This window comes from Trachinotus anak, unplaced genomic scaffold (assembly GCF_046630095.1).
Source record: "Trachinotus anak isolate AG129_WGS33_773 ecotype Australia unplaced genomic scaffold, CSIRO_AGI_Tana_v1 ptg000008l, whole genome shotgun sequence".
Taxonomy (NCBI): domain Eukaryota; kingdom Metazoa; phylum Chordata; class Actinopteri; order Carangiformes; family Carangidae; genus Trachinotus; species Trachinotus anak.
In genome coordinates this window covers 10847574-10874128 of record NW_027273859.1, presented here as the reverse complement: position 1 = coordinate 10874128, position 26555 = coordinate 10847574, and the positions used below count along the sequence as shown (strand labels likewise).

The 26555-nt window shown below is 40.0% G+C and overlaps 1 protein-coding gene across 1 annotated transcript; it reads left to right on the top strand.

The window, feature by feature from the left end:
* Nucleotides 1–23294, top strand: antxr1a (ANTXR cell adhesion molecule 1a). Its single transcript, XM_071482541.1, has 18 exons — nucleotides 1–609; nucleotides 3363–3434; nucleotides 3544–3615; nucleotides 4199–4280; nucleotides 4463–4496; nucleotides 5210–5289; nucleotides 5938–6006; nucleotides 6649–6729; nucleotides 7595–7655; nucleotides 8163–8261; nucleotides 11382–11451; nucleotides 11556–11634; nucleotides 11999–12094; nucleotides 13727–13768; nucleotides 15273–15368; nucleotides 15574–15741; nucleotides 16506–16586; nucleotides 21402–23294. The coding sequence occupies exons 1-18, from the start codon at nucleotides 452–454 to the stop codon at nucleotides 21825–21827; spliced, it is 1866 nt and encodes a 621-aa protein (XP_071338642.1). The 5' UTR covers nucleotides 1–451; the 3' UTR covers nucleotides 21828–23294.
* Nucleotides 23295–26555: the final 3261 nt, after the last annotated feature.

Sequence of the window (26555 nt, the reverse complement as noted above, 5' to 3'; positions counted from 1 at the left end):
CAATTTCTCTCTAGAAAAAGAGAGAGAGGAGCAGAGAGAACGAGAGAGCGAGAGAGAGAGAGAGAGAGAGGGAGAGAGAGACTTGAAAATTCAACACTAGTTTTGCAAAGACTCTTAGAGTTAGACATCCAGGGTCTGGGGATCTTTCTATTGCATGGCCTTATCAGCAGCATCTCATCTTTCTGCATCTGCGTTGTACCCAGTGATGAGAGGGTTTTAACAACAACAGTGACACTCATGCTTTCTCTCTCCCCTCTGCTTAAACCATTGACACTCACTGCTCTCCTTTGGATTATTGCTTTTTTTTTTTTTCTTCAATGCTGAAGACGCCTGTGGAGGATTGAAAGAAGAAGCTGCAAGAAGGATTAACTTCTCCCACCAACTTTTTTGTTTAAATTGAAGGTGGTTTTATTCACCATCTCATCTGTATGAGTTTTCTTTAGCTGGAATAATGCCTTCATTCTGGAGCAGAAACCCCTGGTTTGCAGTGGTGTTTGGTGCTGCGCTGGTTGTTCTTACTGCGGGTTATGCTGGACCAAACCAGGACAGAAGGCAGGCTGGGTCGTCCTCATGCTATGGAGGCTTTGATCTCTACTTTGTTTTGGACAAGTGAGTTACCAGACTCATTTCCTGACACTGTTAGAGGGGATGGATGAAGAGGAGGGTTTTTGTTGACAAGTAAAAGCCATTCAAAATCTATGAGTAGTATTAGTTAATTTATTTGGTTGATTAAGAACAATATACTATTTTTTTAATTTAGAGTTTTGTTATCCTGCATTGTATTTATCTCCAGTGGCTGAACCTGACTTGAATATTCCAGCCACTCGTCTCTGCTGACAGCCTTAACAAGGTATCATGGTGTAATACTTTATGCATTGTCATGAAAGCATATTAATGCATAAAGTAAATATGCATCATTTTATGGTGGTCTTGTGCTTCTCCTAGCGAGAGTCATTGTGTGCCAAAATGTTTTCATGATGTCATCACCATCTGTTATCATAACGCCCCCTGGTGTCATGTCATGCAGGGGTACGGATGGGTAGCCTGATACTCTGATAAATGTCAAACTACATTTCAGCATGGCATATGTCCACAGATGGTAATGATTAATGGTGTGTTAGGTGTTCCCCCATTCATCAGTCTGCTGCAGGCTGCACAGATTATAAGCGTTCTTGTTGACTTCTGTTTGGTGTTTATCCCCTTCAAACATTCAGCATGTGGGAGTTTCTTTTGTATCCAGAATTGCTGCCTAGTAAGTGCATAGAGCCTCTGCATCATTATGTTTCCTCATCTTCTAGGGGTTTAAACGTAGTCTGTGTATCTCAAGTAGGACACAGGATGTTGGCTCGCCTGCAAAGTCAGTTGGATACATTGGTCTTGATTTAGAAACAGTTTCCATGTTTATCTAACCTGGTTTTTGGTGCTCTCTCATTTCCCTTTAGTCATGCAACATGGGCACCTCATCAAAGCTATCCAAACGAACCACAGTGAATCAAATTAATAACAGTTTTGATGAGGCATGATATGGCCTTTAATTTCTTATTGTGTTTGCAGTTGCATTTGCATTTGTAAGTCAAACTTTAATTTCCATGCCAAACAGGAGATGGGTAATCTCATCAGCAAAATCCGTCAAATGAATACAGTCCCCAAAAATGTCAAATGTCACACATGAGCGTTTACCTGAGTTTTCCTGACTGGGAACTTTATACTGTCAGTAAATATGCACACAGCTGCTCTGGCACTGACAATTAACTTACCCAGACTGTTGCCTTTGGACTGTGACAGAGTATTTATCTTATGACATCTTTTTTTTTTGAAAACCTGGTTTAAAACAGCTTGTTTTTATTACTTTTTTTTTTACCATGAGCCAAAAATGTTTTCCAACTAGGTCAACAACAAATTCATCATCCAACTCAGAATTTTTCTAATCTGGAAGAGAAGAGTTGGGGGATTGTAGTCTGCCATGTCCCTCTCTTTGTAGCTCCACAGTTCAGAGAGTGTACCTCTAGTAATGGTGATGGATTTTCCAGTTTTCCTACAGATACATGTCAGTGCCAACTGCAGGTAGACGGCTGTTCTTCTGAGGGAAAATTAGGCAGCTGTGTGTAACAGAGAATAATTGTTAGCATGAACCATGCTCTAATGACATAGATTTACATTACATGCGTGACCTGACAGCATTTATTGTCGGGTGTCAGTTGACTGCATTAGCTCCTCCTTCTACTGTCTTTTCTCCAGGCGGGAGCTTAGCTTGCCTTTTAGCAGTGATGTCCTCCACCTACCCTCACTGTCCTCGTGCACCGTCTTCCTGATCTCTCTTCTCTCCTCTCTCTTCTCCATGCCTGCCCTTTCTCCATTAGCTCCAGATGTTTCAGTGTTTCAGCCTGTTGGCTGGGCTGTTTGTGCTGGGACTTGTGTCATAGTAACAGTGGAAAAATAGGTGTTTTTAGAAATGTTTCAGTGGGGTGTTGGGTTGCAAAAACAGATTAAATGAAAGGCATTTTGATAAGCATCAATACCAATACATACAAGCTTTATTAACCAGATACAACTGTATATTGACATCTATAGATAATTTGATAACAGATAAAGAATAGATGATAGATCCTAGATCTTTAATCCCTTTATCTTTATTTCCTAACAACAACAGAACAGGATACAGATGACTTTGTGGCTGTTGCTATGAAGTCCAATAAAAACATCAAGGAAAAATGTGAATAGCAACAGCTTAGATTTCAGTTCATTAGCAAAGAGGGAATAGAGTGCAAAATGATTAACATCCACATCCTTGTGCTCACAGAGCTGGTTGCATGAACGCTTAATGATCATCTGACGACATAACACTGACATAATTGCAGGTGCATTATAAAGATGTTAAGAGTAATCTGAGAAGTACAACATCATTGCTACTTTCAGAGCAGGCCAGCTGTGCTACTTAGATTACTTACTCATGGAGAACTATTCTGTGGCCTACTTCTGTTCAGCTGTTCACTTTAGAAGCAGTCTGTTCCATGGATGGATTACTGAATGGGTCCACTGGGTACAAGCCCAGGGGCCCAAAGGGTCAGGGGATGACATCTGCAAGGGGACGAAGTGACTGCAAGGAGACACAAAATGACTACAAAGAGGCGTATCATTTGCAGTATTTTCTGTCTCTTTCAGTATGGGGCATTTGCTTCTAAGTAAGAGCTGTGGGGGGTCTTTCAAATGTCTCTTGCCCATTGTCTCATAATCTGTCCATGGTCTGTTGTTAATTTGACAGTGGTCAAACAGTAGTGCAGAGAAGAGGTCATATAGTTTAGCTGCACAGCAGTGATTGAAAAAGATGCTGATATTAAGTTGGCTTTCCTCTTCTCTCTCAGATCTGGCAGTGTGCAGAATCATTGGACCGAAATCTACCACTTTGTTGAACATCTAGCTCATAAATTCATAAGGTAAAAAAAAAAATCACAGTAGTGTCGTCATTCGTCTGTGGGAAAACATGTAACAAGAAAGGATTACTAATCTTACAGAGTATATTTTTCTCTTTGCTCCTTTCCTCAGTCCACAGTTGCGGATGTCCTTCATTGTGTTTTCCACCGAGGGAAGGATCTTAATGAGCTTGACAGAAGACAGGTGGGTGAAAATCCCCTCAAAATTACTTTTAATCCTTGACTTTTGTGTCGTCCAGCTGAAAGGAATGAGTGTAATACCAGATTTGGACACAGGTCACACACAGTTATGATCCTCCTGCATTTTTATGATCGAGAAGAGATTCCAGACAGATACTTTCCCTCGCTGTGATCTGTCTATAGTGTCGTCCGTCTGGTCAACTACTTCATCATGTGGTTTTCGACACATTGTGGGCAGCTTATGTGTCTAATCTTTCTTCACCAAAGTGTCTCAGCAGCCACAGAATTTTTTTCACTGTTTCACTGCTTCCCTCATATCTTATTCTACAAAAGCTTCATTTCCTGTCTATCTGCGTGACAGTTTCTCAAGCCAATACACACCAGTATTGTCTCAGTTTATTCATGTGTTGCACATTGCTGGTATTTTCTACAAATGCTGCCCTTATGGAAACTGTTATTCTATTATCTCGCCTCGCAGTGTTTGGTTTTGATCAAAATTATGGTCACAAGTGAATCTGGCAAAATAAATATTTTCAATTAGATTTTTTCAGTAATGTGGATAATTTGTCCTCCGTGTGTCTTCTCAGGGAGCGTATTCGCAAAGGTCTGGAGGAGCTCCAGAGGGTTCTTCCAGGGGGTGACACCTTCATGCATGAGGGCATCCTGAGGGTGAGCAACCTACTGCAAACTGGCATCTGCTTTATGGCTAGAACCTCTCCAGGACAAAACACCACTCGGTCCTAAAGCTAAACGACTGTTGTGTTGGAGCAAAGGGAGGGGTTCTGTCATGTACTGCATGTTACTGGAAAGATAATCTACTGTTTCAGTATAGCTTTTTATTTTTTTCACAGGCCAGTGAGCAGATATACTACGGAAACACTGAAGGTAACATTTTTATTCTGCACAATTTTTTTTTTCCATTTATATTTATATTGTCTTAAAAATAGACAGTTTACCCCTTCAGGCCTCCACAAATTATTTAGATTAAACAACCTGACAAAGCAGAACACATTGTTTGTTTCAGTTGCTCACAGCTCATAGAAATACACTAAGTGCCCACTTTATTAGGGACAGCTGTACAATCTAGTGCCCCACCATAACTTCTATCTTTACCATGGTAACGGTCATTTTAAGGTGACCTTTTCAGGAGATATCCAGTATAAACTCAATTACATGTTTAGTATTGAGGTCATAGTTGTAGGTGAGTTGTCCTCTTTATTTACATTCATTAGGGGACCAGAATATTATAAACATCTCTCAGTGTAATGCAGTCTAGTACAAAATCATCACTAACTGTGAGTTCAGTGCAAAAACATATAATTGAATGAACACTTCTCTGACAGAGTCAACAACAACTGAGCGTAATAGGCATCATCAAAGTCAAGACTACCTATTACAGTTGACAGCAAGTGTTGGCTTTGCATCAATTTATAGTGTCATAAGCCAAATCATGTGACATTGTTTAGTTCTGATTGGGAGGCCTGGTGCATTCTTCAGGGATGGATTACAATAAATTGGATGGTGAGCTATCAATTATTTGCAAAGGATAAGAGCATAAATTAAGTGAGCAGGGGATACCAAATTCTTTCTGTCTGCAGGTTATCGCACTGCCAGTGTTATTATAGCTCTGACAGATGGAGAGCTGCATGAGGATCTTTTCTACTACGCCGAGAGAGAGGTGAGAGCCCTGAAGTGAGGTTAAATGGGTCACACAAATTATAACCAGCTGAAACATGTGACGGCTCACGTGATGGATCAGATCAAACACTGCCACCCTATACATCACCACTTTGAGCCTCTTAAGTGGGGAAAAATGGGGTCATAGCGTCTGCCAGATTTATACATCTGAGCCCAGTCATCCTCCTCACATCTGCACCGGGATCGAATGATTTATTTGCTCCCCAAACTATTCAGGCACTGCAGGTGAGGGCGTGCGAAAGCCTGAGACTTCAGTCGGCTTTGAGTGCCCTCAGACACTTGTTGATGGCAGGGATGAAGTGGGGCTGATATTCACAAGTTTCTTGGCAGCTGTGGGAGGTCCTAGGTTGTCACATTATTACTGAGAAATGAAATATTTGACCTGGGTGCTCCGTTTGGTATTCAGGCATCTGTGTCACATTTCTATTGTCATATGATGTCTGAGTAATATTATTCAACGGGAACATGGTGTTTTCCAACTTATTGTAAAATATTTTCAGAGGTCAGGCAAAAACAAGCTTGTTTTCACCAATGTTTTGGATGATGTTGTGAAATGCAGAGGTGTAATTGAACCCAGGTGTTGAGCTTCTTCCTGTTTTTGCTGTGAATCTGTATGCATACCTGACAGGCCAACCGTTCCCGAAGTCTGGGTGCCTCAGTTTACTGCGTGGGGGTAAAGGACTTCAATGAAACGCAGGTGTGTGGTTTTTTTTTTTCCTAAGCTTTCTTCTTCAACTCAATGTCTGATGACATCTGGGCCTCAGGGAGTGAAATCGATAGTGAGACTGTAAATTTGAAGCTTTGTACATCAAAACTGAATTTTGAAAACACCAAAACCAATGTTTTAAGTAGCTTTAAAGTGTTTTAAATTACCAAACGCATAGCTCACCCCAATTTAAACATTCTGTCATTTCCACATATCGCTTTAAACTGTTTATACAAACATCCGACACACACATTAGCCTTCAGGCTGCCAACTCTGTTCCTAGACAACTGAAGTAATGTGAGTTAAAACAAGGATATGAAATGTATTTCAAATGTCTCTGATCAATTTATACCAAGTATCTAAGTAATTGTTAGATTAATCATTGCAAAGTGAGTCAATAAGCCTATTTCCCTCCTTTGTGTGGTGTGAAAATTGTTTTAGTTTGTCTTCTCAAACAAGGAAATGATGTAATTTTGTTAATTGTGTTCATATGAACAGCATTAGCTTAATCACATCCTGATTCTGTCTCATCAGACAATTTGACATCTGGGCAACTAGACAATGACTGAAAAAAGTCTTGGCTGAATAAATGCATCTGTGACTTGTGAATCTAATAACTTGTTTCCTCTGCAGCTGGCAAAGATCGCTGATAGTAAGGATCATGTCTTCCCTGTAACTGATGGATTTGAAGCTTTGCAGGGGGTCATCGATTCGGTAAGCATTCTTCAGTTAAGACCTGCTCGCTAACATCTTCAAATAGCACCAACTATAATCTGGACTGATACACAGCTGAAAGGAAATATTTTTTGCTTTAATGCTCTTTATGAAATCTTGCCAATCACTCTTCTTGTAATCTGATCAATCGCTGATCAAATAGCCCACAGAAAACAAGACAAAATAGGTTCGAAGCACGACAAGTTATTCCATCCATGGTGCCTGGCCAGGGACTGAATTCCAGGAAAACCTGCTGTGACTCTGACTTTCCTGCTTTTAATCAATGTGTTTAGCCAAACATGATCATAATGTGTGCTGTACTTCAGTGGTGTTGACTTAAATTCCTGTGTCTGCCAGCTTGAGAAATGAAAAACAGTTTGTCGTGAATGGGTGGTTGTCACTGGGATACGAAGTTTGTAGAAGGGAGTTAAAGGTCAAGCAGCTGACTGTCATCTGGATCAAATTAACAGCAAACTGAGAGCTGTTGCTTCTTATTCATGTGAGTGGGGCAGTGGGTCATGAATCAGTCTTCTTCGTTTTCGGGGTTATCAGTGGGGATGTTCCTGGAAAGCAGAGATTCATCAACAGGAGACAACTGAGAATAAATGGAAACTTTAATCCAACAGACCCCAGTGGTAAAAGGGTTATGAATAGAAACATAAAAGTCATGGCTGTGGCTAAAACCAGTCATTCAGGTTAGAGGCCTACAATAACCAAATAACTACCAAAATATTATCCTCAATTCGTAATGAAGCCAGAGTCTCCTTCTGTGCTTAAGGATGCTACAAAATCTGAGCTGCGCAGGCTGGCTGCTGCAAAGTTTACACTGAAGAGCTCTGTGACGACCTTCTGCTTCTCTCCTCAGATCCTGAAGAAATCATGTATCGAGATCCTGGCAGCAGAGCCCTCTAGTATCTGTGCAGGAGGTAAGAAAAGGAAGATTTCCATCCCTTTCATCCTCCTTAGGATGTCTGAAAATGAAATCTTCAGCAACTCCTCATAGGAAGCACAAACAAGCTGTCTTGTCAGGGCCTATGTAAGAGTGCCAATATCAGCTACAGCGCTTTGACACAAATCCTATCCTTGTTTTCCAGTGGTACTCAGTCATAATAGATTGTTTTATAGAAAATTTCATTTCCATTTCATCCTAAAGAAGTTTTATTATGTGTGCTGGGTTTGTGGTATCAGCATTGATTGCATTGCACCGCATGTCAACTGTTCAAAGTCTTTCTGAAAATAAAATCACTCTGTCTCTAAAGGCATTTCAAGTCAGTAACCACAGTGACAAGGAAATAGTGGTAGTTGAATGTTTTATACTACGGTAATGAGGAGTTTGGGTATTACTTTGGACCAAAAGAGCAAAAAAACTTTCTAATTTTAAAATTATTTTTAGTTGTTGAGGTGATATTTCTGCTTCTCTTCTCCTCATCCAGAGTCCTTCCAGGTGGTGGTGAGAGGAAATGGATTCCTCCATGCCCGAAATGTTGATAAAGTCCTATGCAGCTTCCGAATCAACGACACCCTCACTAGAAGTGAGTGACTGAACATCACTGATGTTTTGAAATAATCAGTCACGGATTAACTACATAAATGCTCTGTTTCTGAATGCATAAGTGTTTTAACTGAGAACACACTGACTCAGAGCTCCTCACTCACTTGGTTTATGATAAAAACAGCTGGCCCAGTTCAGTAAGCAGGCAATTATAAAATTCATCTGAATTACACTTAGCTGAGCTTCCCACCATGTCAGCTACACAGCTGGAATCCCTTTGATTAAACATCCAGCTATGCTAGTGTAACTGGTATCATGCCTTTTTGTTTCAAACAACACAGTGTGTAATTGTGCTACATGGAAAACAGCCAGAAACAGTACCACACACAAGGCAGAGGGAAGGAAAAGGCCTCAAGGATACAAACAGTTTCTTACTAGTGGCTCACTGTAAAAGTTGTTAAAACCACTTCCTACCATGCAAGCCACAGGAGGTGCTGGTTTAATTACAAAGCAAGAGTCACAAACAAACTACTCCACTCTTCAGACATAGAGGTGATGGACAGACCTGTTTCTTTTTGAACCTCATGCTTGTGAATCCTCACTGAAATGTCTCGCTGAAACAGATTTGAAATAAATTAATTGACCATAATTAACTTTTTATTTGCTGTATAAGATTTGACAGGCTATGTGACTGATGCATGATAATTATCAGGTGTACAATGCTGCAATGATTTAACTTTGGTGCTGTCAATCATAATTCATTTGATACAGGCTACTGCAGCTTTAGATGGATCACTGGTGTTTATCTGTGGTTCAATCTAACCTGTGCCACACAGAAGAAAGCTGAACTGACTGTAATTTCTGTGCCATCCTGAAGTCAGTACTGGCTTCGACCTGGCCACCCCTAAGAAAACTGTCTGGCTCTGCCACTGTGTATATTGTCAGCTCTCTTTGATGTTGTTTCTCTCCAGGTGATCTCTTTTGATGTTGCATGATGGTTAACAATTGTCTTATGTTTTTTTTTTACTTCATTCATACATATACTGCATATATGTAGTATGTACATTACCACACATGCAGTAGACTGCTTATTTTTTACCCAGAGAGAATGTTTTCCTCTCTTTAATGATGGGTACTTTGGTGAAACCGTTCAACACAGGCATTTTTCTCTAGTACTTTTTTAGTAAAACAAAAAAAAGTCTTCTCAGCATTAATTAAATGTTTACAATTCCTCAGAATCATTCTTATTTCTGCATGACACAACTTCCTGCAGACAAACAGTGGACATGGAAACAATTTGAGTAAAATTATCTCCTTATGTTAATCCCATATACTTGTGTAATCTTCCTCCAGAGGTATTCTCATCTCTAGATTGTTTACACACAATTGCCTGGGACTTGTTTACTTCTCATCAGGGTTAAACTTTAAATGAAAATAATTAGGCCACAGTTAGCTCGCCTGGAGAGAAAGTCTATAGTCCTTAAGAAAACACTCTTCTCTTATAATACATCTTTACTTGCCCATCTTTACTTGCCCTCGTTGACCCCCCCCCGCTGTAAAAAGGAAAACAGCGATATGTAACTAACATGTGTAGAGCAGATGAAGCATTGTTTGAGTTTGTGTCGCCAGGAAAAAGTAGCAGCAAATACATTCAGGCGCTTTGGGATTTGGCAGGTCCTGTCCTGAGCTGTCCATTGTGTTGGTGACGAATGCTGCAGTGGACAAAACTGAACTGAACTGAACTGAATAATGAGACACAAGACTTTAAAAGAATAGTCATTCTGCTAAATATGCTTTTCACTTTTTGATGAGAAGATCCATAAAACTCTTGTGTCTGTACGACTGATACGAAGCTTCAGTTTATCTTAGCTTAACAAGAGTCCTGGAAGTCACTGTAAAATTTATCTTTTTAATGTGATTAAACAAAGAGATATAATTTGAGCTGTTATTGAGTTTTAAAGGTGCTGGTAGGCAGATTTTTGCTTTTGGACAGAGCCAAGCTGTTTCCCCTTGTTTCAAGTCTTTATGCTAAGCTAAGCAAACTTTCGCCTGGCTGTAGCTTAATATTTTCCCATACAGACGTGAAATATTGATCTTAACAACTAATTCGAGTTGAAATAACTATTGTGAATTTATATTGAACTTGCCGACAATCCATCCCAGTGAATAGTCTTTCAAAGACTGAATCTTCAGCAGTAATTCGAAATAATTTACTGGTTGAAGTTTAACTCTGGGAAACTGAGTGCACAGTAAAACATGACCTCTCCCTATTCATGGGGATTAAACCATCCAATAAAACACTGTGACATGAACTAGGGATATTTGCCAGCATCTTTATCTTTCCCCTCAGGGGATTTAACCAGTGGAAATCTGCAGACTTCAGAGAATCAGCTCTTTACTAGTCCTTTCTCTAGTTTGTCATTTTCATCCTACTTTGATAGTGTGAGGCCATTCTGAGTGCAAGGTGGGTGTGAGTGTGACCATATCTGGCCTAGTTTGTATTGGCGCTGAGCTGTTTCTGACAGTGTTGAGCCCCCCCCCCAAACAACCCCCACCGCTGCTCGGTTTTGTAACGGAAGAGCAGTCGCGACCTATGCGATTGATTGTGTTGATTTGCTCAGTTCTGGGGTATGCTCTCCCCCTGCCAGGATAAACAGACAGGCTTGGGCGACGATGCTTGTTGGAGCCACTTTCCTAAGAGCCAGCTGGATGAGAAGAGGACCTAGATTTTGCCTGAAAAACAAAAGCTGTGGTGAAATAGTTTGTAATGGTGTTTCTGGGGAGGACACAGATGTCTTCAGACAGCAGACAACAAAGCAGTTTTTTTAAGAGACTCTTGTCTTGGATGGTTTGTTAATCGAATGAAAGATGTGACATCAACTTCTGTGAACAAGTGTGTGGATTCCCTTCTCTTCTTTCCCAACAGTCGTTGAATTAAAACGAAGTAATGTGGTGTTAATGAGTCAATAAAGTAATCTTTCTGTGATCAAGCTAAACAATGACATAATCTGAAAGGTGACTGGGGTCACGGTTTGTGGGTCAAACTCCTGCTTCGAAAGCTTTGTGTGTCAGCAACTACTACTGACTATTAACATAAGACAAGGAATGTTTAGCTGATGCTTGCTCTTTTTTTATGATCCCTCCTCTTCTTCTGCTGTAGTGGTGAAGCCTTTGATTGTGGAGGATACGTATCTTCTCTGCCCTGCACCAGTGCTTCAAGATGAAGGGATGTAAGTCCTTGTATTTATTCAAATGAATGTGAGGTTTCATATGAAACCATCTACTCTGTTATTCTAAGACACCACATAAAGACATTTTTCTTTTACTTTTCCAGGGCAGCAAACCTTTATGTCAGTATGAACGAAGGTCTCAGTTTCATCTCCAGTTCGGTCACAATTACCACTGTGGGCTGTGTGAGTACAACATAATGCACCATCATTTAGCTTTGAACTTGGATTCTTTTGAGGTCATGGTGCATTGCAATGTATACAAAAAAAAAAAAAAACTATCACTAACAGCAGACAACAAACCAGTGAAACACTTAAACTAATCTAAACAATAGAATACAAACTTTCTAAGATGTCTAAATGATGGATACAAATTAATTAGAGAATTGCAGGATAAGCATTTACTGTCTTTAAGTAGTGATTCCATGGAAGATAAAACCAATACAGCCTCTTTCCTGTATGAAGCTTTTAGCCTAGAGAAGTGGTTTACACAGATTTGTTGCTCTACATATTCAGACTGTCTGAGTTGACGTGTCTGTCTCTGTTACAGTCTGATGGGACCATCCTGGCCATAGCTCTACTCATCCTGATGCTGCTCCTGGTCTTGGCTCTTCTCTGGTGGTTCTGGCCTCTCTGCTGCACTGTGGTGAGTTTTCTAAAACACAAATTCAATAATAACATGCACACGTTGCTGCTTTACAGATAGCCCCTGGTCTACTCAAATTTTAGATGGTTTCGAAGAGTTTTGGAAAGCAGTGATGTTGCTTGTGGATAATAACAACAGAGAGCAATGTCTTTTCCAGGTCTATCTTGTCTGGCTAACGTCCCCTAAAGTGTTTTATCAACTTAAACAACACTGCTACAGTGAGAAGACTAGAATCTGTGAGTCAATAAGGATGAATAGCTCCTTTGAATCCCTGCAGATGAATTTTGTCCACAGCCAGAAGAGGTCAAGGCCACTGGGTGAACATGTGTTTAAGTAATTATGCTGCTTTTGAAATAATCTGTGTTTCCAAAGGTCACAGCAGGTGACCTCTGAGTCTCACCTGTCAATGCTCCCTCAGTATGTTCACTGGAAGACATAACAAATTTTTCTACCAATAATGGCTCTGAATAATTAGAATTTCCAACTAGTGATGTGAAAACAAAAAACCCACATAAGCTGGATGTTTTAGGCTGATGTCTTCGTTACTATGAGATTTTAAGAGGCAAGATAACTCATCAGAAATAATAAAAAAAAAAGTTTTATTCACAAGTGTTTGAAGGTGGTTTTTCATGACAGTCATTTGCTCTGGATACAGTAAAAAGAGGAAATGCATCTGGAAAAAAACATGTCGGTGCCATGATTTAGACAGTGGTCAAATTGCCAGCATCACAATATTTTATAAACTCTCTTGTTACCAGCTGCTCTCTGTCAGAATCTGTATTTCTCTTTTCAAATAAAAAGTGGAGTGTCTCTTCATAATCCACTCCAATGTTTCCAGAACTGGAAACAGGAAAGCTGAGAATTGCCAGAGAGAGATGTCAGCTTTTACAACATGGCTGTCTCCTCCCTTTACTTTTTCTGTTCCTGTCCATTTAGTTGCAACTTAAAGTGTGTGCAGTGAGTCTGTTTAGGAAAGCGATCTTAGGTTACCATGGGGAATCGTTTCATGTTCCAGGGTTTGGAGAAGCATGGAGGAAAATCACAAATAAGATTCAGGATTTCCTAATTTGCCAAGTGCATTTAATGTAGAAGAAAATGTCTTTATTACACTGGTGAAAAACAGACTGACAGCTCATGCGGTGACATATAATCGGGCAAAAGGGTACAAGGGGATGGTGGAAGACACAGGCTAAGCTGCATATGCTTAAAAATACATTCTGTCTGTCTGCAGTGTTGCTGTATGAAATACTCATAAAGAGTAAAAATCAGATAAACAGAAAAACAAAAACTACAACATTTTATGGATAAGAGAAAATAAGAGCAGTATTTATGAGCCTGTTCCTCCTCTCCTCTCCTAATCAACAACCTCAGGCCAAAAAATCTGGATAGCAGATTTCTAGGTCAGTGCATTGCTCTTGTAAGTAGGAAAAAAACAATTCCTCAGCCATGTGTTGTTGTGTAACCATCCTCCTGCACACAGTTTACGCAGTTACACACATTGCTCTGACATGCAGATTTAAAAAAAAATTTAAAAAAAACACTTTTAATACGTGTTTATGTCTTCTGTCATCTTCTGACATCATCTTCATTCTCTCTCCTCTCACGTGTCTGTTTGTTTTTTCCTCCCGACAGATCATCCACGAACCCCCACCACCAGTTGTGGAAGAGAGTTCGGTAGGAGCTGCACCGTCGTCACTTGATGTGTTTCTTATGTCTCAAAAAAAGCTCTTTATTTAAGATGTAGACAGCTGCCAGTGTTTAGGTTGTGTAATTACTAAGTTCACTCGAACAATTTAAACCTCAGTCAGCATCATTCACTCACTCCCTGGCATAAAACGCTGATTTCACTCATTTAGCCATTCATCAGATGTGATGTGAGTTAACGCCCTCTTAGAATAACAACGAAATCCTGACTTTTACTGCTCTTTTTCTCCACCTCTGTCCTGTTTTACTGTCTTGTAATCAAGATTTTAATTCAGGTTTTTCAAATCACTTCTCCTGGAGCTGTTGTGGGACCCTTGTGAAATATAATGTAAAATTTAACTGACTAATAACATTATTATATTATATTCATCTTATTAAAATACCGCCTCAACACACAATGCAATAACAGCGAGCTAGCATGCAACTGCGGGGCATATCAGGCTGCATTTATTTGCACCAATTAAACTGAAAATTATGTTTAAGTGGTGAATTTATTTCAAAAACAGACTCCAACCATGGCCTCAAAGACAACGTTTGGACTTCATTATGGCTTCCTCTGTATGATATCCTGAGAGATTATGAGTCAGACAGGGTGTATTAAAGAACATGAAACATCACAAGTTTGGCCAATGGGCCTTGTAATTTCCTCTGATCTGACGAGAGGGGACAGAAGTGAGGGCTGGGGTTAGAGTGGGGAGGAAAGACAGAGACATATTTACTTCAAATGAACTGTGTGGTGACCAGCGAGACCAGAGAATAGCTCCTAGGTGTCAATGCAGTTTTTACAAAAATTTATGTAAAAACAAAAACACAAATAAAGGTTAATTTACCAATTTTTTCGTACTTTAGTTGTAGCTCAGTGGTGGACTGTAACCAATTACATTTACTCAGGTGTTGTACTTAGGTACAAATTTGAGGTACTTGGGCTTTACTTGAGTATTTCCATTTTATGTCACTTCATACTTCTACTGTATGACAGCTATAGTAAGTTTGATTTCATACCGTTCCCGTCCCGTGAAAACCATGTACATCCAAATATGTTGATTTTGAATTAGGTGTTCCTTTATGGGTCGAGAAAATCCTCGTTCTTCTTAACCTAAATAAACTATTCAAAAACCGACTTGGATTTGGTGGAAAATGTAACGTCACAAAGCTAAAAACACGGCTGTGTTTCTGGGCTCATGAAAAGCTGACTTTTAAGACATACATGGTTCTCAGGGGACAGCAACGCTCCAAATGTATAACCTAGAAACAGCAGTAAAACACAACATACACATCAATGCAACAGTAATATTCATTCAAAAACAGCATATATAATGGTAAAACAGGGCCAATTTTCCTGCACAAACATTGTACAACATACTTAAGTAAGTAAGATTTTTAATGCAGTAGTAGCTGGTTGAGTAGTAGCCTGTCAAGTGGCTCATCAATCTATTTATCATAATAAAACCTACTTCCTGTCACTTTCCCATAGGATGACGAGGACTTTGAAGCCCCAAAGAAGAAATGGCCGACTGTAGATGCCTCCTACTATGGAGGAAGAGGAGTTGGTGGAATCAAAAGGATGGAGGTGAGATCTAGTAAATCTCATGTACTAAACCACTTCCAGAAAGTTCAAATAACTTTACAGCTCTTACTCATCTCATCTATATCTGACAGATTCACAAATATACATACCCTGACCATCTTTTTCAACATTTGCCAATGATGTAAAACATTAAGGGCAGCGTGTGGCACTGTCATAATCTTGGACTCTCCGTACTCTCTATTATCAGGTACGCTGGGGTGAGAAAGGCTCCACAGAAGAAGGGGCAAAGCTGGAAAAGGCCAAAAATGCTAAAGTGAAGATGCCTGAGCAGGAGTATGTGCCGCCCCCCACACGGATTCTCAACAATGGCATGCACAAACCCCCAGGACCACGCAAGTGGTACTCACCAATCAAGGTACCAGAGTGAGGAGCCAGGAGGAAACTGTCTGGCGAGCACGTTTGGTCTGCAGATGCTCTTTCAAGTCTCATTGCTGACGACAACTAAAAATGGCAACCATATAGGAGTTATGGGTTTCATCTGTTCAAGATGAAAAATAAGAAATGCTTTAGGATTTGTTCGACGTTTGTTTAAGGAATCTGTGAATATAGCTCAGCTTACACTTGATTTAAAAAAGGAGTCGCAATTGTTTAATAGCTATGCTTGGACAAATGTTTTTTTTTTCAGTTGTTAGCATGTATACTGTATAAAGTACAACATCTGTTACAAATGACTCCATGTTAATCTAGCCAAGGATATGTAAGTAATAGCATTATTAAAATGTTGTAGTGAAAGTAGCATGAGATGTGTTAAGGTAATAATGCTTAGGTGACTATTGGCGCACAGTCCCTTCCTCCAGGGCCAGCATGGGGTTAAAGGAGTCATTCTGAAGCCTTCCCAGTCAGCGGGGGATTGCTAATAGAAACCAGACTCCTGTTGGACTGACCTCCAGGGAGTAGGGCTGCACAGCCAGCAGTTTTGTGAGGAAAAACAGCTGCATTTTCTGCCCTTATCCTCAAAGTATTTGCTGTGAGGAGTCAGTTCACAATGAACTGAAAGTATTTCAGTTTGACACTTTGAAATGAACGCAGGAAAGGAGCAGTTGTTTTTTTTCCTTAAGAATTAAGGTCGTTTAAGTTCACTGTAACAGTAATGTTTTGATTTCTTCTCTGTTTCCATAGAGCAAACTGGATGCACTGTGGGTACTTTTGAGGAAAGGCTACGACCGTGTGTCTGTGATGAGACCTCATCCAGGTGACAAGGTAAGAACAACACAAACGCTTCACAGGTAGGCAATAAAACATGCTTCATTAATCAGCATTAATCAGTATTTTATCGACTGACATAAGCCCTTGGCTGTGAATTCGCATATGGCGATTCTTTCCTATCTGACAATGTTGAGAAAATGGACCAGCTGTGAGCAATGAAGTGTGCACAGACAGACTCATGGGAAAACTTGCGGTGAGTTGGGGTTTAGACTTCAGTGCACTGCAATGTAAAGACGTCTGGTGAAGTCATTACAAAAAGGCAAATATAATTCCTCAAAGGCCAGCTGTAGTTGGGGGTGGGGGGTGGGAGGTGTGTGTGTGTGTGTGTGTGTGTGTGTGGGGGGGGGGGGGGGGTACAGTGTGATGGCCTCTGCTGTTGGCAGCTGACATGTAGTCTGACTGTGGGATCTAAAAGTGCTGGAAAAAGGGAATCAGAGGGAATTCTGTATATAACAAATCCCTCACCCACAAGAGTTTATGTAATATAACATTCTTCTCTGAATAAGACAGAAAACTGTGTTGAGCTAAGAGCGGCCACTACCCTCAAAGTTGGAAAAAATCTTTAGAGATTTTACAAAATCATTTTAACAAACATTTAGCATAATTTCTAATAATATAAGAATATTTTTTGTAAAAACTACAGTATATTAAGATATAAACTTCAGTTGTGAATGTACGAACACCCCGACAATATATATACAGATATACAGATTATTTTCACAAAGCTGTATAGGGTGGCTCACACCTGTGTTGACACTTAAGTTGCAGAAGAATATACAGCTGAATTAGACAGATGAAGCAGTGCTCAGGTAACCATGACTAAGGGATGCCAACATCTCTCTGCTGCTGTTTCAATCCACAGTAACATGAGTAGGGAAGAAAAAAATACAGTATTTTCATCTAACACAATGGTGCAGCCATTAAAATATGAATATTTCACTCAGTGCAGACATCAAATAGCTGCATGAGGTATGTGATGTTGCAACAATCTGACAGAATGAATCTGGTCATTCTGTCAGATTGTAAACAAGTTTATCTGCTTGTTGGACAATCTTTAATCGAAGTTAGATTTACTCTGGAGCTGCTAGAAAATCAAACACTCTAAGCTGAGGATAGATAGTGTGGGAGCTGGAAGAGCTCTTTATTAATACATATCATCCACAAATGTTTTTTGGCTGTGTCAAAGCCATCACCTTCAGCTGATAAAATATCTACAGCAACGGGATAGATTGTGAGTTATATCTACAGCCTGCAGTTTGGATAACGCTGCATCAAAGTGCACAGCCATTACGCCCTCTCTCACTCTGAAAAGTAACAGAATATATGGTTGATTTAACTTGTATTTCACTAATTCTAATCATGATAGACTCCTCACAGTCCCCAAAGATACTATGTTTTTGACATTGATCTGTGTATTACAAGATAAAACATGTAATCCTTGATGTGAGACTTTTTGTAGTTTGTCTCCACAAACATAAATTTAAGATCACATAGTGCATCACATATCACCGGAGGCACCTTCTCATTAAAATAAAGAAAAAATACATAGCCTTACTCCCTTTTTTGCTGTAAATAAACCCCTTCATTAAATAGTATATAAATTATTATTATTATATTATATTATTATATAATAACAATATTATTATATAACCACATTTAGGGGGAAAATAAGTCCTCATTTGCAGCCTTTCACTTTTGAGGCCAATGAGTGCTTCCAGGAACCCCGTCACAGCTTGCAAAAACAAAATAAAGTCTTAAAGAGAAAACAAAGCACTCCACAGAGACTATGAGGTCCCTCAGACACAGTTCAATGACTGTAAAAATAATACCAACCTTTTCCACAGTGAGCTGAGTTTGAAATCTGCACCAAGCAGGAGAAGGAGGGAATAAATGTCATGTCTCTCAAAAAGAAATTCTGAAACTTAATTTCCTTAACCTCCTTAACCTCACCTCACAGAACTTAATAGTTCTGTGAGGTGAGGGAGAAAGGGAGCTGACAGGCGAACAAAGCTAAAAAAAAAAAAAAAAGGAGAAGCACTTGAAAGTCTATGACATGGTTGTTAGGTGCAATGTGGAGGAGGAGGAGGCCATGGGAAGAGGCAACGAGACTTTCTCAAAACTCACACATTCTGGGAGATAACGAAGAACATGACTGGCTATGACTTAAGCTTTGGCATGTTTTCAAACTGATCTAATGAACAGTTGTTTATTTGTCAGTCGCCCGCGAACAGTCTTTGTGTTAATGAATGTATTAATAGACTAAAAGTCACATCTGTTGAAATTATTACTTTCATTGAAAGGATTCACGCCAGCACAAAACTTAACGAAGCAGTAAAGTTGCTTAGTGACGAGGGTTGCCTTTGTGCTGCGTTTAACCTTATGTAAAACCTATGATGACAGCTGGTTGTTTGAAATGGACTTTAAGGGAGAAGTATGAGGATGACTTGTGCAAGAAGCAGACTAATAACCAGACTTGATTTCCATTGAGTTTCACTGTATTGCTAAATCGCAAAACATTATTGTTCAATAATCACAAAACATATAATCTACTGACTAAAGAAGCACAGATGTTGGAAGCCATTCGGGGGTCTAATGTAAAAAGTGCCTCAAGAAAAAAAAAAGTTTGAATTTGTTAAAAACTTTTTCTTTTTTTTTAAACAAAAAAAAAAAAATAGAATGCATGTTTTCAATAAAGAACTTGTATTTGTCATGACAGACTGTAAAGTAAAACATAATATCAATTTAAGTTTGCATCAATTTAAGTTTCCTGAGGAAATTCACTGACAGTCTAGCAATAAGCATGGAAAGCTACACCGAGGGCATGCAAAAGATGAACTAATCTTTAAGGAGGACCAGCTCACCTTACGGCACTCACAGTCAAACACCACAATTATATTCAGGGGGTTACGTTCCTTGCTTGTTTTCCAGTACAGTTACGCACCACTCTGTAATTAGAAGAGTGAGTCCTCCTCACTATAAAGCTCTTCATTAGTGCACTGGAAAAAAGCTTGGATCTAAGATCCTTTATGATTTACAGTAAACAGGCTTGTTCTGCTTGCAATTAGGAGTCTCTTGTCAAAGCCTTGCTTTTATAACTTCCCCTTAATGAATGCAGTGGTGAGAGGGTGGTGGCCAGTTAATCCTACTGCCTGCCTGACAGAAACTCAAGTCAGGCTCCTGTAATCTCTCATATATTTCTGAGCCCCTATATACTATATACATATGTGTTCTTAGTAATTAGTAAATAAAAACTCAACATCAGAAATCTTAAAAGACTTTGCAATCATACATATTCTCTCCAGTACTGACTGAGAGGGTAGCTGTAACTATGATACAGTGCAGGAGTCCAAGAGACATAAAGATCCATGGCATTCAGCATCCCACAGGCACTAAAGGAATAAAAAAATATTGGTTGAATTTCTTTTTCCATCCTTGCTAAATGTTTAACACGCATCATTTTGCCTGGTTTTGTCTCAGAGGTCATTTCGTCTTGGTGGTCATGACAGCAGAGCTGTCATTCCTTATCAATCCACTGCAACTCCTTAATCCCCTGGTGCAGCTGCTCCAGGGGTGTAGCTTGTTTCTGGAATACGATAGTCTCTCTTGTATGACCTCACTTTGGTTTTGATTGAGGAGAGTTATGGCAGGTTAACTTGCTCAGCTGAGAAGAGCATATACACATAATTGCCTGCAAGTAAAACTGATACAAAAAGAGATTGAGAATTACATCATACAAAATGTAGTCTGAGGTTAATGCGCAGTCATGTAGCTGTGTGCTGACAACAGACAAGGCTACAGTGAGTGAGAGTCCCAGAACTGCCTGTTCCAGTCATCAGTCCATCTGATAGGTAACAGAGAGCAGCAAGGGACATTTTTATATCTTAGACTAATTAAACTGTCAGAACAAGAAACTATGTGTTTTATCAAAGCCATAAGAATTAGAAAAACAAAGGTCTACAAACAAGGATGTCATTTTTCACGTTCAAGTTTCATTACAAGCATTATAAGAAATATACTATTCAAAAAGTATTATATTTGTTAAATACGGTTATCACGCAAATGACAAATTGGACATGGGTCCTTCAGAATATTTCATAAACATATCTGTAAACATTTTATATCCATATTATTTACAACATATAGAGCCACAAAAGTTCAGTCAAAGTTCATATATCATCATACAAGTCAAAAATGTAACTGACTGCACAAATAAATATACTGTTGGTTAAAGTGAGCATAAAAAGAAAAGCTTAGTAACTTCCTGTTGGCAAAAAAAACAAAAAACAAAAACCTTTTTCTTTTGTGACAAATAAATTAATATTTTACTATTCTGAATTCTTTCATTTCTTACTATTTCACGCTCATTTGTTGTTGTTAGCTAGTTAGCACTAGCATGTTAGGTAAAATACTTTAGAGTTTATACATTAATGCTAGACCAGTATGCCATGCAATATATATACAATTAACACTATGTGCACTGGGTATCTTCATTTTCTAACACAGTTTAGTTTATGCAACATGTGGATAGCTAACTGAAAAAGCTGGTGCTCAGTGTGTTTAGCTACTGGGCTCTGTCCGACTGTCTGCCATCTCAAAAATGAATGTTGTGAGGTACTACACTTGCTACGTCTGTTGGACACACACACACACACACACACACACACACACACACACACACACACACACACACACACACACACACACACACTTTTTAGAAGGAAAACTACCCTTAGTAAGATATCTTCATACAATATGTTGTTTATTATCACTGTGTGTCCCTCTAAAATCTGGTGTCTTTTTAAATTTCAGGGCAGATGCATGAACTTCACCCGCATAAAGTCTCCCCCTCCTCACTACCCGCACTACAGCCACCAGCCATCTCCCATCTACAATCCCCCTAGCAAGAGTCCACCTCCTCCGCAGGGCACCCTCCCACCGACTCCCAACAGCCCTCCATCGTCTCCGTCTTTCTCCTCCTCCGCCCTTCCACCGCTGCCTCCAACACCCCCTCCCACCTCCAACACTCCCTCTCCTCCCGTCACTCCTCCACCTTACACGCCGCCTCCAAACCGGGCTCTTCCTCCAACCACCTTGCACATACCTGCCTCGCCAGTGCTCCCACCCACCCCTCCACTCTCTGCCTCCCCAACTGGCTCCCTTCCTCCTCCTCCACAGGGGCCTCCTCCCGGGCGAGCCCCTCCACCTGCGCGCCCACCGCCTCGCCCTGGCCTGTAAAAGCTCTGGCAGGAGGAGGGAGAGAGTCCCACAACTTTGAAAGAGGCAACACGGAGTCCCACCAGCGATCAGCACATGACCATCCTTGATTGTACCTGCGAGCGAGGACATGCCTCGTGCCACGCTCAGCAGGCTGTGGCCTTTCTGCCTTGTGAAGGGGAGCAGTGAGGATTCGTTTTCAGCTATTTGTCTACAGTGACTTTTGTACACATCTAGCCCAACAGTGCAATTGCTCTGATGCTTGAATTACACAGACATTCCCTATAAATGAGGTCATGCAGGCCGGCTCAAAAACATTTGCCTCCATGGTCCTCTGAGCTGTGTCAGGCCCTGTCGTCTCCTCCACGAGCACACAAGATTGGATGATTCCTAACCAGCTTGTACTAATGCCTCTGCATAAAGGCCCTTAACAAGGAACACAGTCACGTTCAAAATGATCATGGCATTAAAATATGTGCCTATGTAACATTCCTATCTTTCCTGATAAGAGATAAATGATGTTTTATAGGAATCTGAAAAATCCCAGTTTTTGTATTCTTGAATGTTGAGCAATTGCATGCAATAGTGTTTGAGACAGTAGTTTTGTTCTTTTGATAACATTTCTACCTTGTTTTATACAACATAAACACATTTTTATTTGTACTATTTTTGTTGAATAGATCACATTTCCTGAGTTTTAATTTTTGAGGTTAGAGAAACAATCATTGCTGATAAACACATATACAGTAATCATATTGAAACAGCAATGCAACATACCTGAAACTGTTGCAACTATTGACTTCCATGCCATATTCAGCCAGCCTAATGTGACTCACAGCTAGCCTATTGTTTGTGCACATCAGAGTAAACAATGAACTGGGACTAATCTAGCCCTATTACTATAACCAAGATGACTTTAATCACTGCTATAGCTATAGCATATGCTCTGTCTATCAAGATGTGGACAAAAGTATGTCAGAATCAGGGAAAAGCTTTGCACATTGTCTTGCTCATCCAGCCACAGCGTTTGCAACAGCTGGGTTTTATGTAAATAATCATTTTGATATAATCATGTGTGTTCAGATATCTGTGTGTGTGTCTGTGTATATGTGAGCGTGTGTCAGACAGAAAGAGAGACTAGTGTTGTAGATGTATTCATGACAGCCAGTCCCACAGTTGCCAGTTTCATGAACTTAAACAAAATTGTCTGTTTGTTTTTTTCTTTTCTCTTTTTTTTTTTTGCACAAGGTCCTTTCAGTTCCTCAAAGCTTGGATCACTATAAAAGAATGCTTATTCATGGGTCATATTAAGTTCAGTGTAGATCAAATTAAAGGTTAATATGAGGCTGTTTTTGATGGTGATCAGAGAAGTCTAAGAGGCCATCTTTAGCAATCAGAAAGACAGTATGTAACATTCTATCAACACACTATGTAGACACCTATGTCAGTTTCATTGAAAATGAAAGTAAACAATTTAAGTGTATAAAATCGGTCTCTGTTCTTCTTTATTTTTCTTCAAATCCATTTACTGACTTGTAAACCATTGGAATTTACCTCCTGACAAGGTGAAAACAGCCACTGAGCAGTAGTTTGTTCTCTAAGCTTTCATCAAAAACCTATAAATGTTTTATGGGTTTACTCCCGTATTTCCTTCAGTCACTTTTTATGCACAGTTGTCTTCCTTCTCCCCAACTCTACAGAATGTCTCCCACATGCTACTTATTAGACAGTATGTTAGGATATCAAGATATTCTGTAACTCTAACTAACTGTAAATATTCTGAATGTACAACTTTTTATTCTATCCTCTTTGATTTAACAATAAGTTGGACAACTGATATTGCCACTGGGATCATTGAGGTCACACAGTGGAGCGCAGCTGAATGCAAAAAGCACAGAGCACCTCGCTCACTCCCTGTGATGGGGAAAAAAAAAGAGAAAAGAATATGCAGAGCATGGCTAACTGATTCCAGATGTTCATATGTTGCATTATGTCACATGCACGAATGGAGTGAGCTATCTTGGAAAATATTAGACACCATCTAATGCTCAGGAAATGTGGACAGGCTGCAGGAAAGGCATGCTGGTGCTAATCGTTCGCGACATAATTTGGGGACAGGACAGAGTAAAAATAACAAGCTAAAGCTTGTGTAATAGAAAGTGATTTTGATTAAGATTTGAAGTTGTAGTTGACCAGATGCAAAGACATCTAATAGTTGGGGTGTTTACAGTGAATTTTCCCTGTCATGTGTCTTGAGTAGGTTGCCAGCTTTTGGTTCAACTTTGTCTAAACCACAGCACAGATGTCTAAAATATGCATATACAAACATTACATAAGAGATTATAACTATTATACAGACTTCTTCCATATTATATAAAAAAAATCAACAACAATAAGTACTATGAAACTTAAAGATCAGAGATAGTTTGTGACTGACAATTTATTGGATTTGTTCTTGAGTCTTTGCAAGCACTATAACTGTGGCCAGCTTTATCATAAACCAACATTCACTGGTGTCTGGCCGACTAATGTCATTGAGTATTCAAATAGAAATCTGTGAGCTTATTTATCTCTCAAAATGATTCATCAGCTGCTGGTGAGACTTACTTATCAAACAAGCCTTAAAAACACTGGATTTTACTCCTCAAAAGCATCATATCTATTAACCAGGTATATTTATAATAAACACCAAATGTTTTTTTTTTTATGAAGTGGGATATCACAATATTTACTTTGGCCATTTCTGTGTTTTTTTCATACATTGTCCATAGACGAATGTGTTTTTAATTAGTTGTCTATTAGCATCAACCGACCGGACTACGAAGCCAACGTCTGAGTGCCAAAAACTGCAGTTCCTTGAATGGCCACTGGAGGCTGGCTTTAAGAGTCACTCCCATAGACCGTACCCATAGACTCCCATGTGAAAATGCCCAACAGCAGAAATAAACAAGTTTACAGCCTCATACAAAAAAACGGGTTTGGTATCTCTAGCATATTTCCCTCTTCATGACAACTATTCAGGGGTGAATTTTTATATAATTCACCCATTTAAAACTTCATCAGGGCTTAAGGTTACGCATTATTGCGGGGACGGCAGCTTTGAGTGATGCCACCACAGTTGTATAGCAGCTAGCTGTCTGCTAGGAGTGTGAGCTAATAAATCTGAACGAGACCTCTCGACTGTGTTTGTGGTATCGGTGCTCCTGCTTTTTGAGGTGTCATTCTAGTATAATTTTTTATTCCATATGTTAGTACTAACTAGCAGGTATCACTATCTGTGTATCACACCTGGTTTGTTAGCTTAACTTGTCAACTAGCTAATCAGCCAGCAAATGAATTAGCCTTGAGTTAGCTTTTAAGCAAGACTCCCAAATGCCTACCTGTGCTGACGGGAGCATGATCTTGCCAAAGATGCTAAACTGGCTCCACACACTCCCCGCCCCTTTGTCCTTTTTTGGATTAGCTGAGAGTCAGAGTCAGTCACTGCCAAGATGGCAACGGTGGAGCAGCTCACTGCTCTTCAGAAACCTACGGGTGATTCCCAAACAGATTCAAGAAAGTTTTGAATTACTGGACTGTGCTAAAAATATGGATTCATATATCGTTTACGGTCTGTCAGAAATTATAAAAAAATCGAACCAAATAGATTGAAGTTCATAACAACAAGGGTCTGCAAGAAGATTCGCATCCAAACACGCATTTAATATCTGCTAAAAATCTTACACCTGATGTATTTAAAGGTTCTGTTGTATATCACTCACTGACTACTGGCTTCAATATCAGTACATCTCCTGGTTACTAACTTACTTATTCTTAATAACATTGGACATATTATAGGCTACAGTTTGTTTAACTTACTTGGCTCTGAGCCATTCGGGTGTTGGGGTTCAGGCTTCTGGTTTTGGCTGGGGAGGCTCACTGACATGGCTTCCTTAAAGACAGTGGAGCCATTGTCAGTGTTATTGTTTGCACCTGTGCTTTTCCTGCCGTGACAAGTAAGCCTGTATGAGAAGAAATACCACAGCTTAGAGGAAATCCAGTCACTTCCAAGCAGCTCGTGAAGTACTCGACAAAACTATAGCCACATCATGTAGCAGAATCAATTAAGGTCACAACACCTGTCACCGGTTATTTAATCACATCCAAGACACCTTGATTAAAGCTGCAGTGGTTCTGGGGAAGGACCTGGCTGCTGCTGCTGCTGCTGCACAGAGGATCTTACCTGCAATGCTTCACATGGTGCTCATTTAGATGAATAACTACCCCACTATGCTCCCCATGGTTGAAAAATGGAGACTGTCTTTCTTAAGGGCCATGGCTGTCCTGTGTAATTACTCCACTGCTGCATGTGAGGCCATTGTTGTGTTTAGTCAGTGCAATGAAATCCTTCTGAAAACTGCGCTCATTTTCACCAGCAGCTTAACTTTTTACCTGTCAACCATGCTGAGGCTGAATGCGCTCCTCAGGCTGACACTGGCAGGTGTGCTCTACTCTCGAGAGGAGTTGGACCAACATGGACACTTCAGCTGCTCCACCTGGACTTCATCACGGTCCTTCAGAAACGGCAGCCGCTCTCCTCTGTGGTGTGGAGGAGGGAGATCTGTAAAGCTGTTAGAGTCCATCCAGTTGCTGCGTGTCATGCCTGCACTCTGCCAACAGTCACTGTCTGTTTGTGTGACCATCTTAGACCTCATCTATGTGGCACTGTCAGTCCTGGCAGCTCTGTGCAGGAACTTCAGACTCACTGTC

Coding starts and splice junctions, on each gene's coding strand:
- antxr1a (XM_071482541.1), top strand. CDS start 452: ATGCCTTCATTCTGGAGCAGAAACCCCTGGTTTGCAGTGGTGTTTGGT. Junction 3,616..4,198: donor ATGAGCTTGACAGAAGACAG/GTGGGTGAAAAT, acceptor GTGTCTTCTCAG/GGAGCGTATTCGCAAAGGTC. Junction 16,587..21,401: donor GACCTCATCCAGGTGACAAG/GTAAGAACAACA, acceptor TTTAAATTTCAG/GGCAGATGCATGAACTTCAC.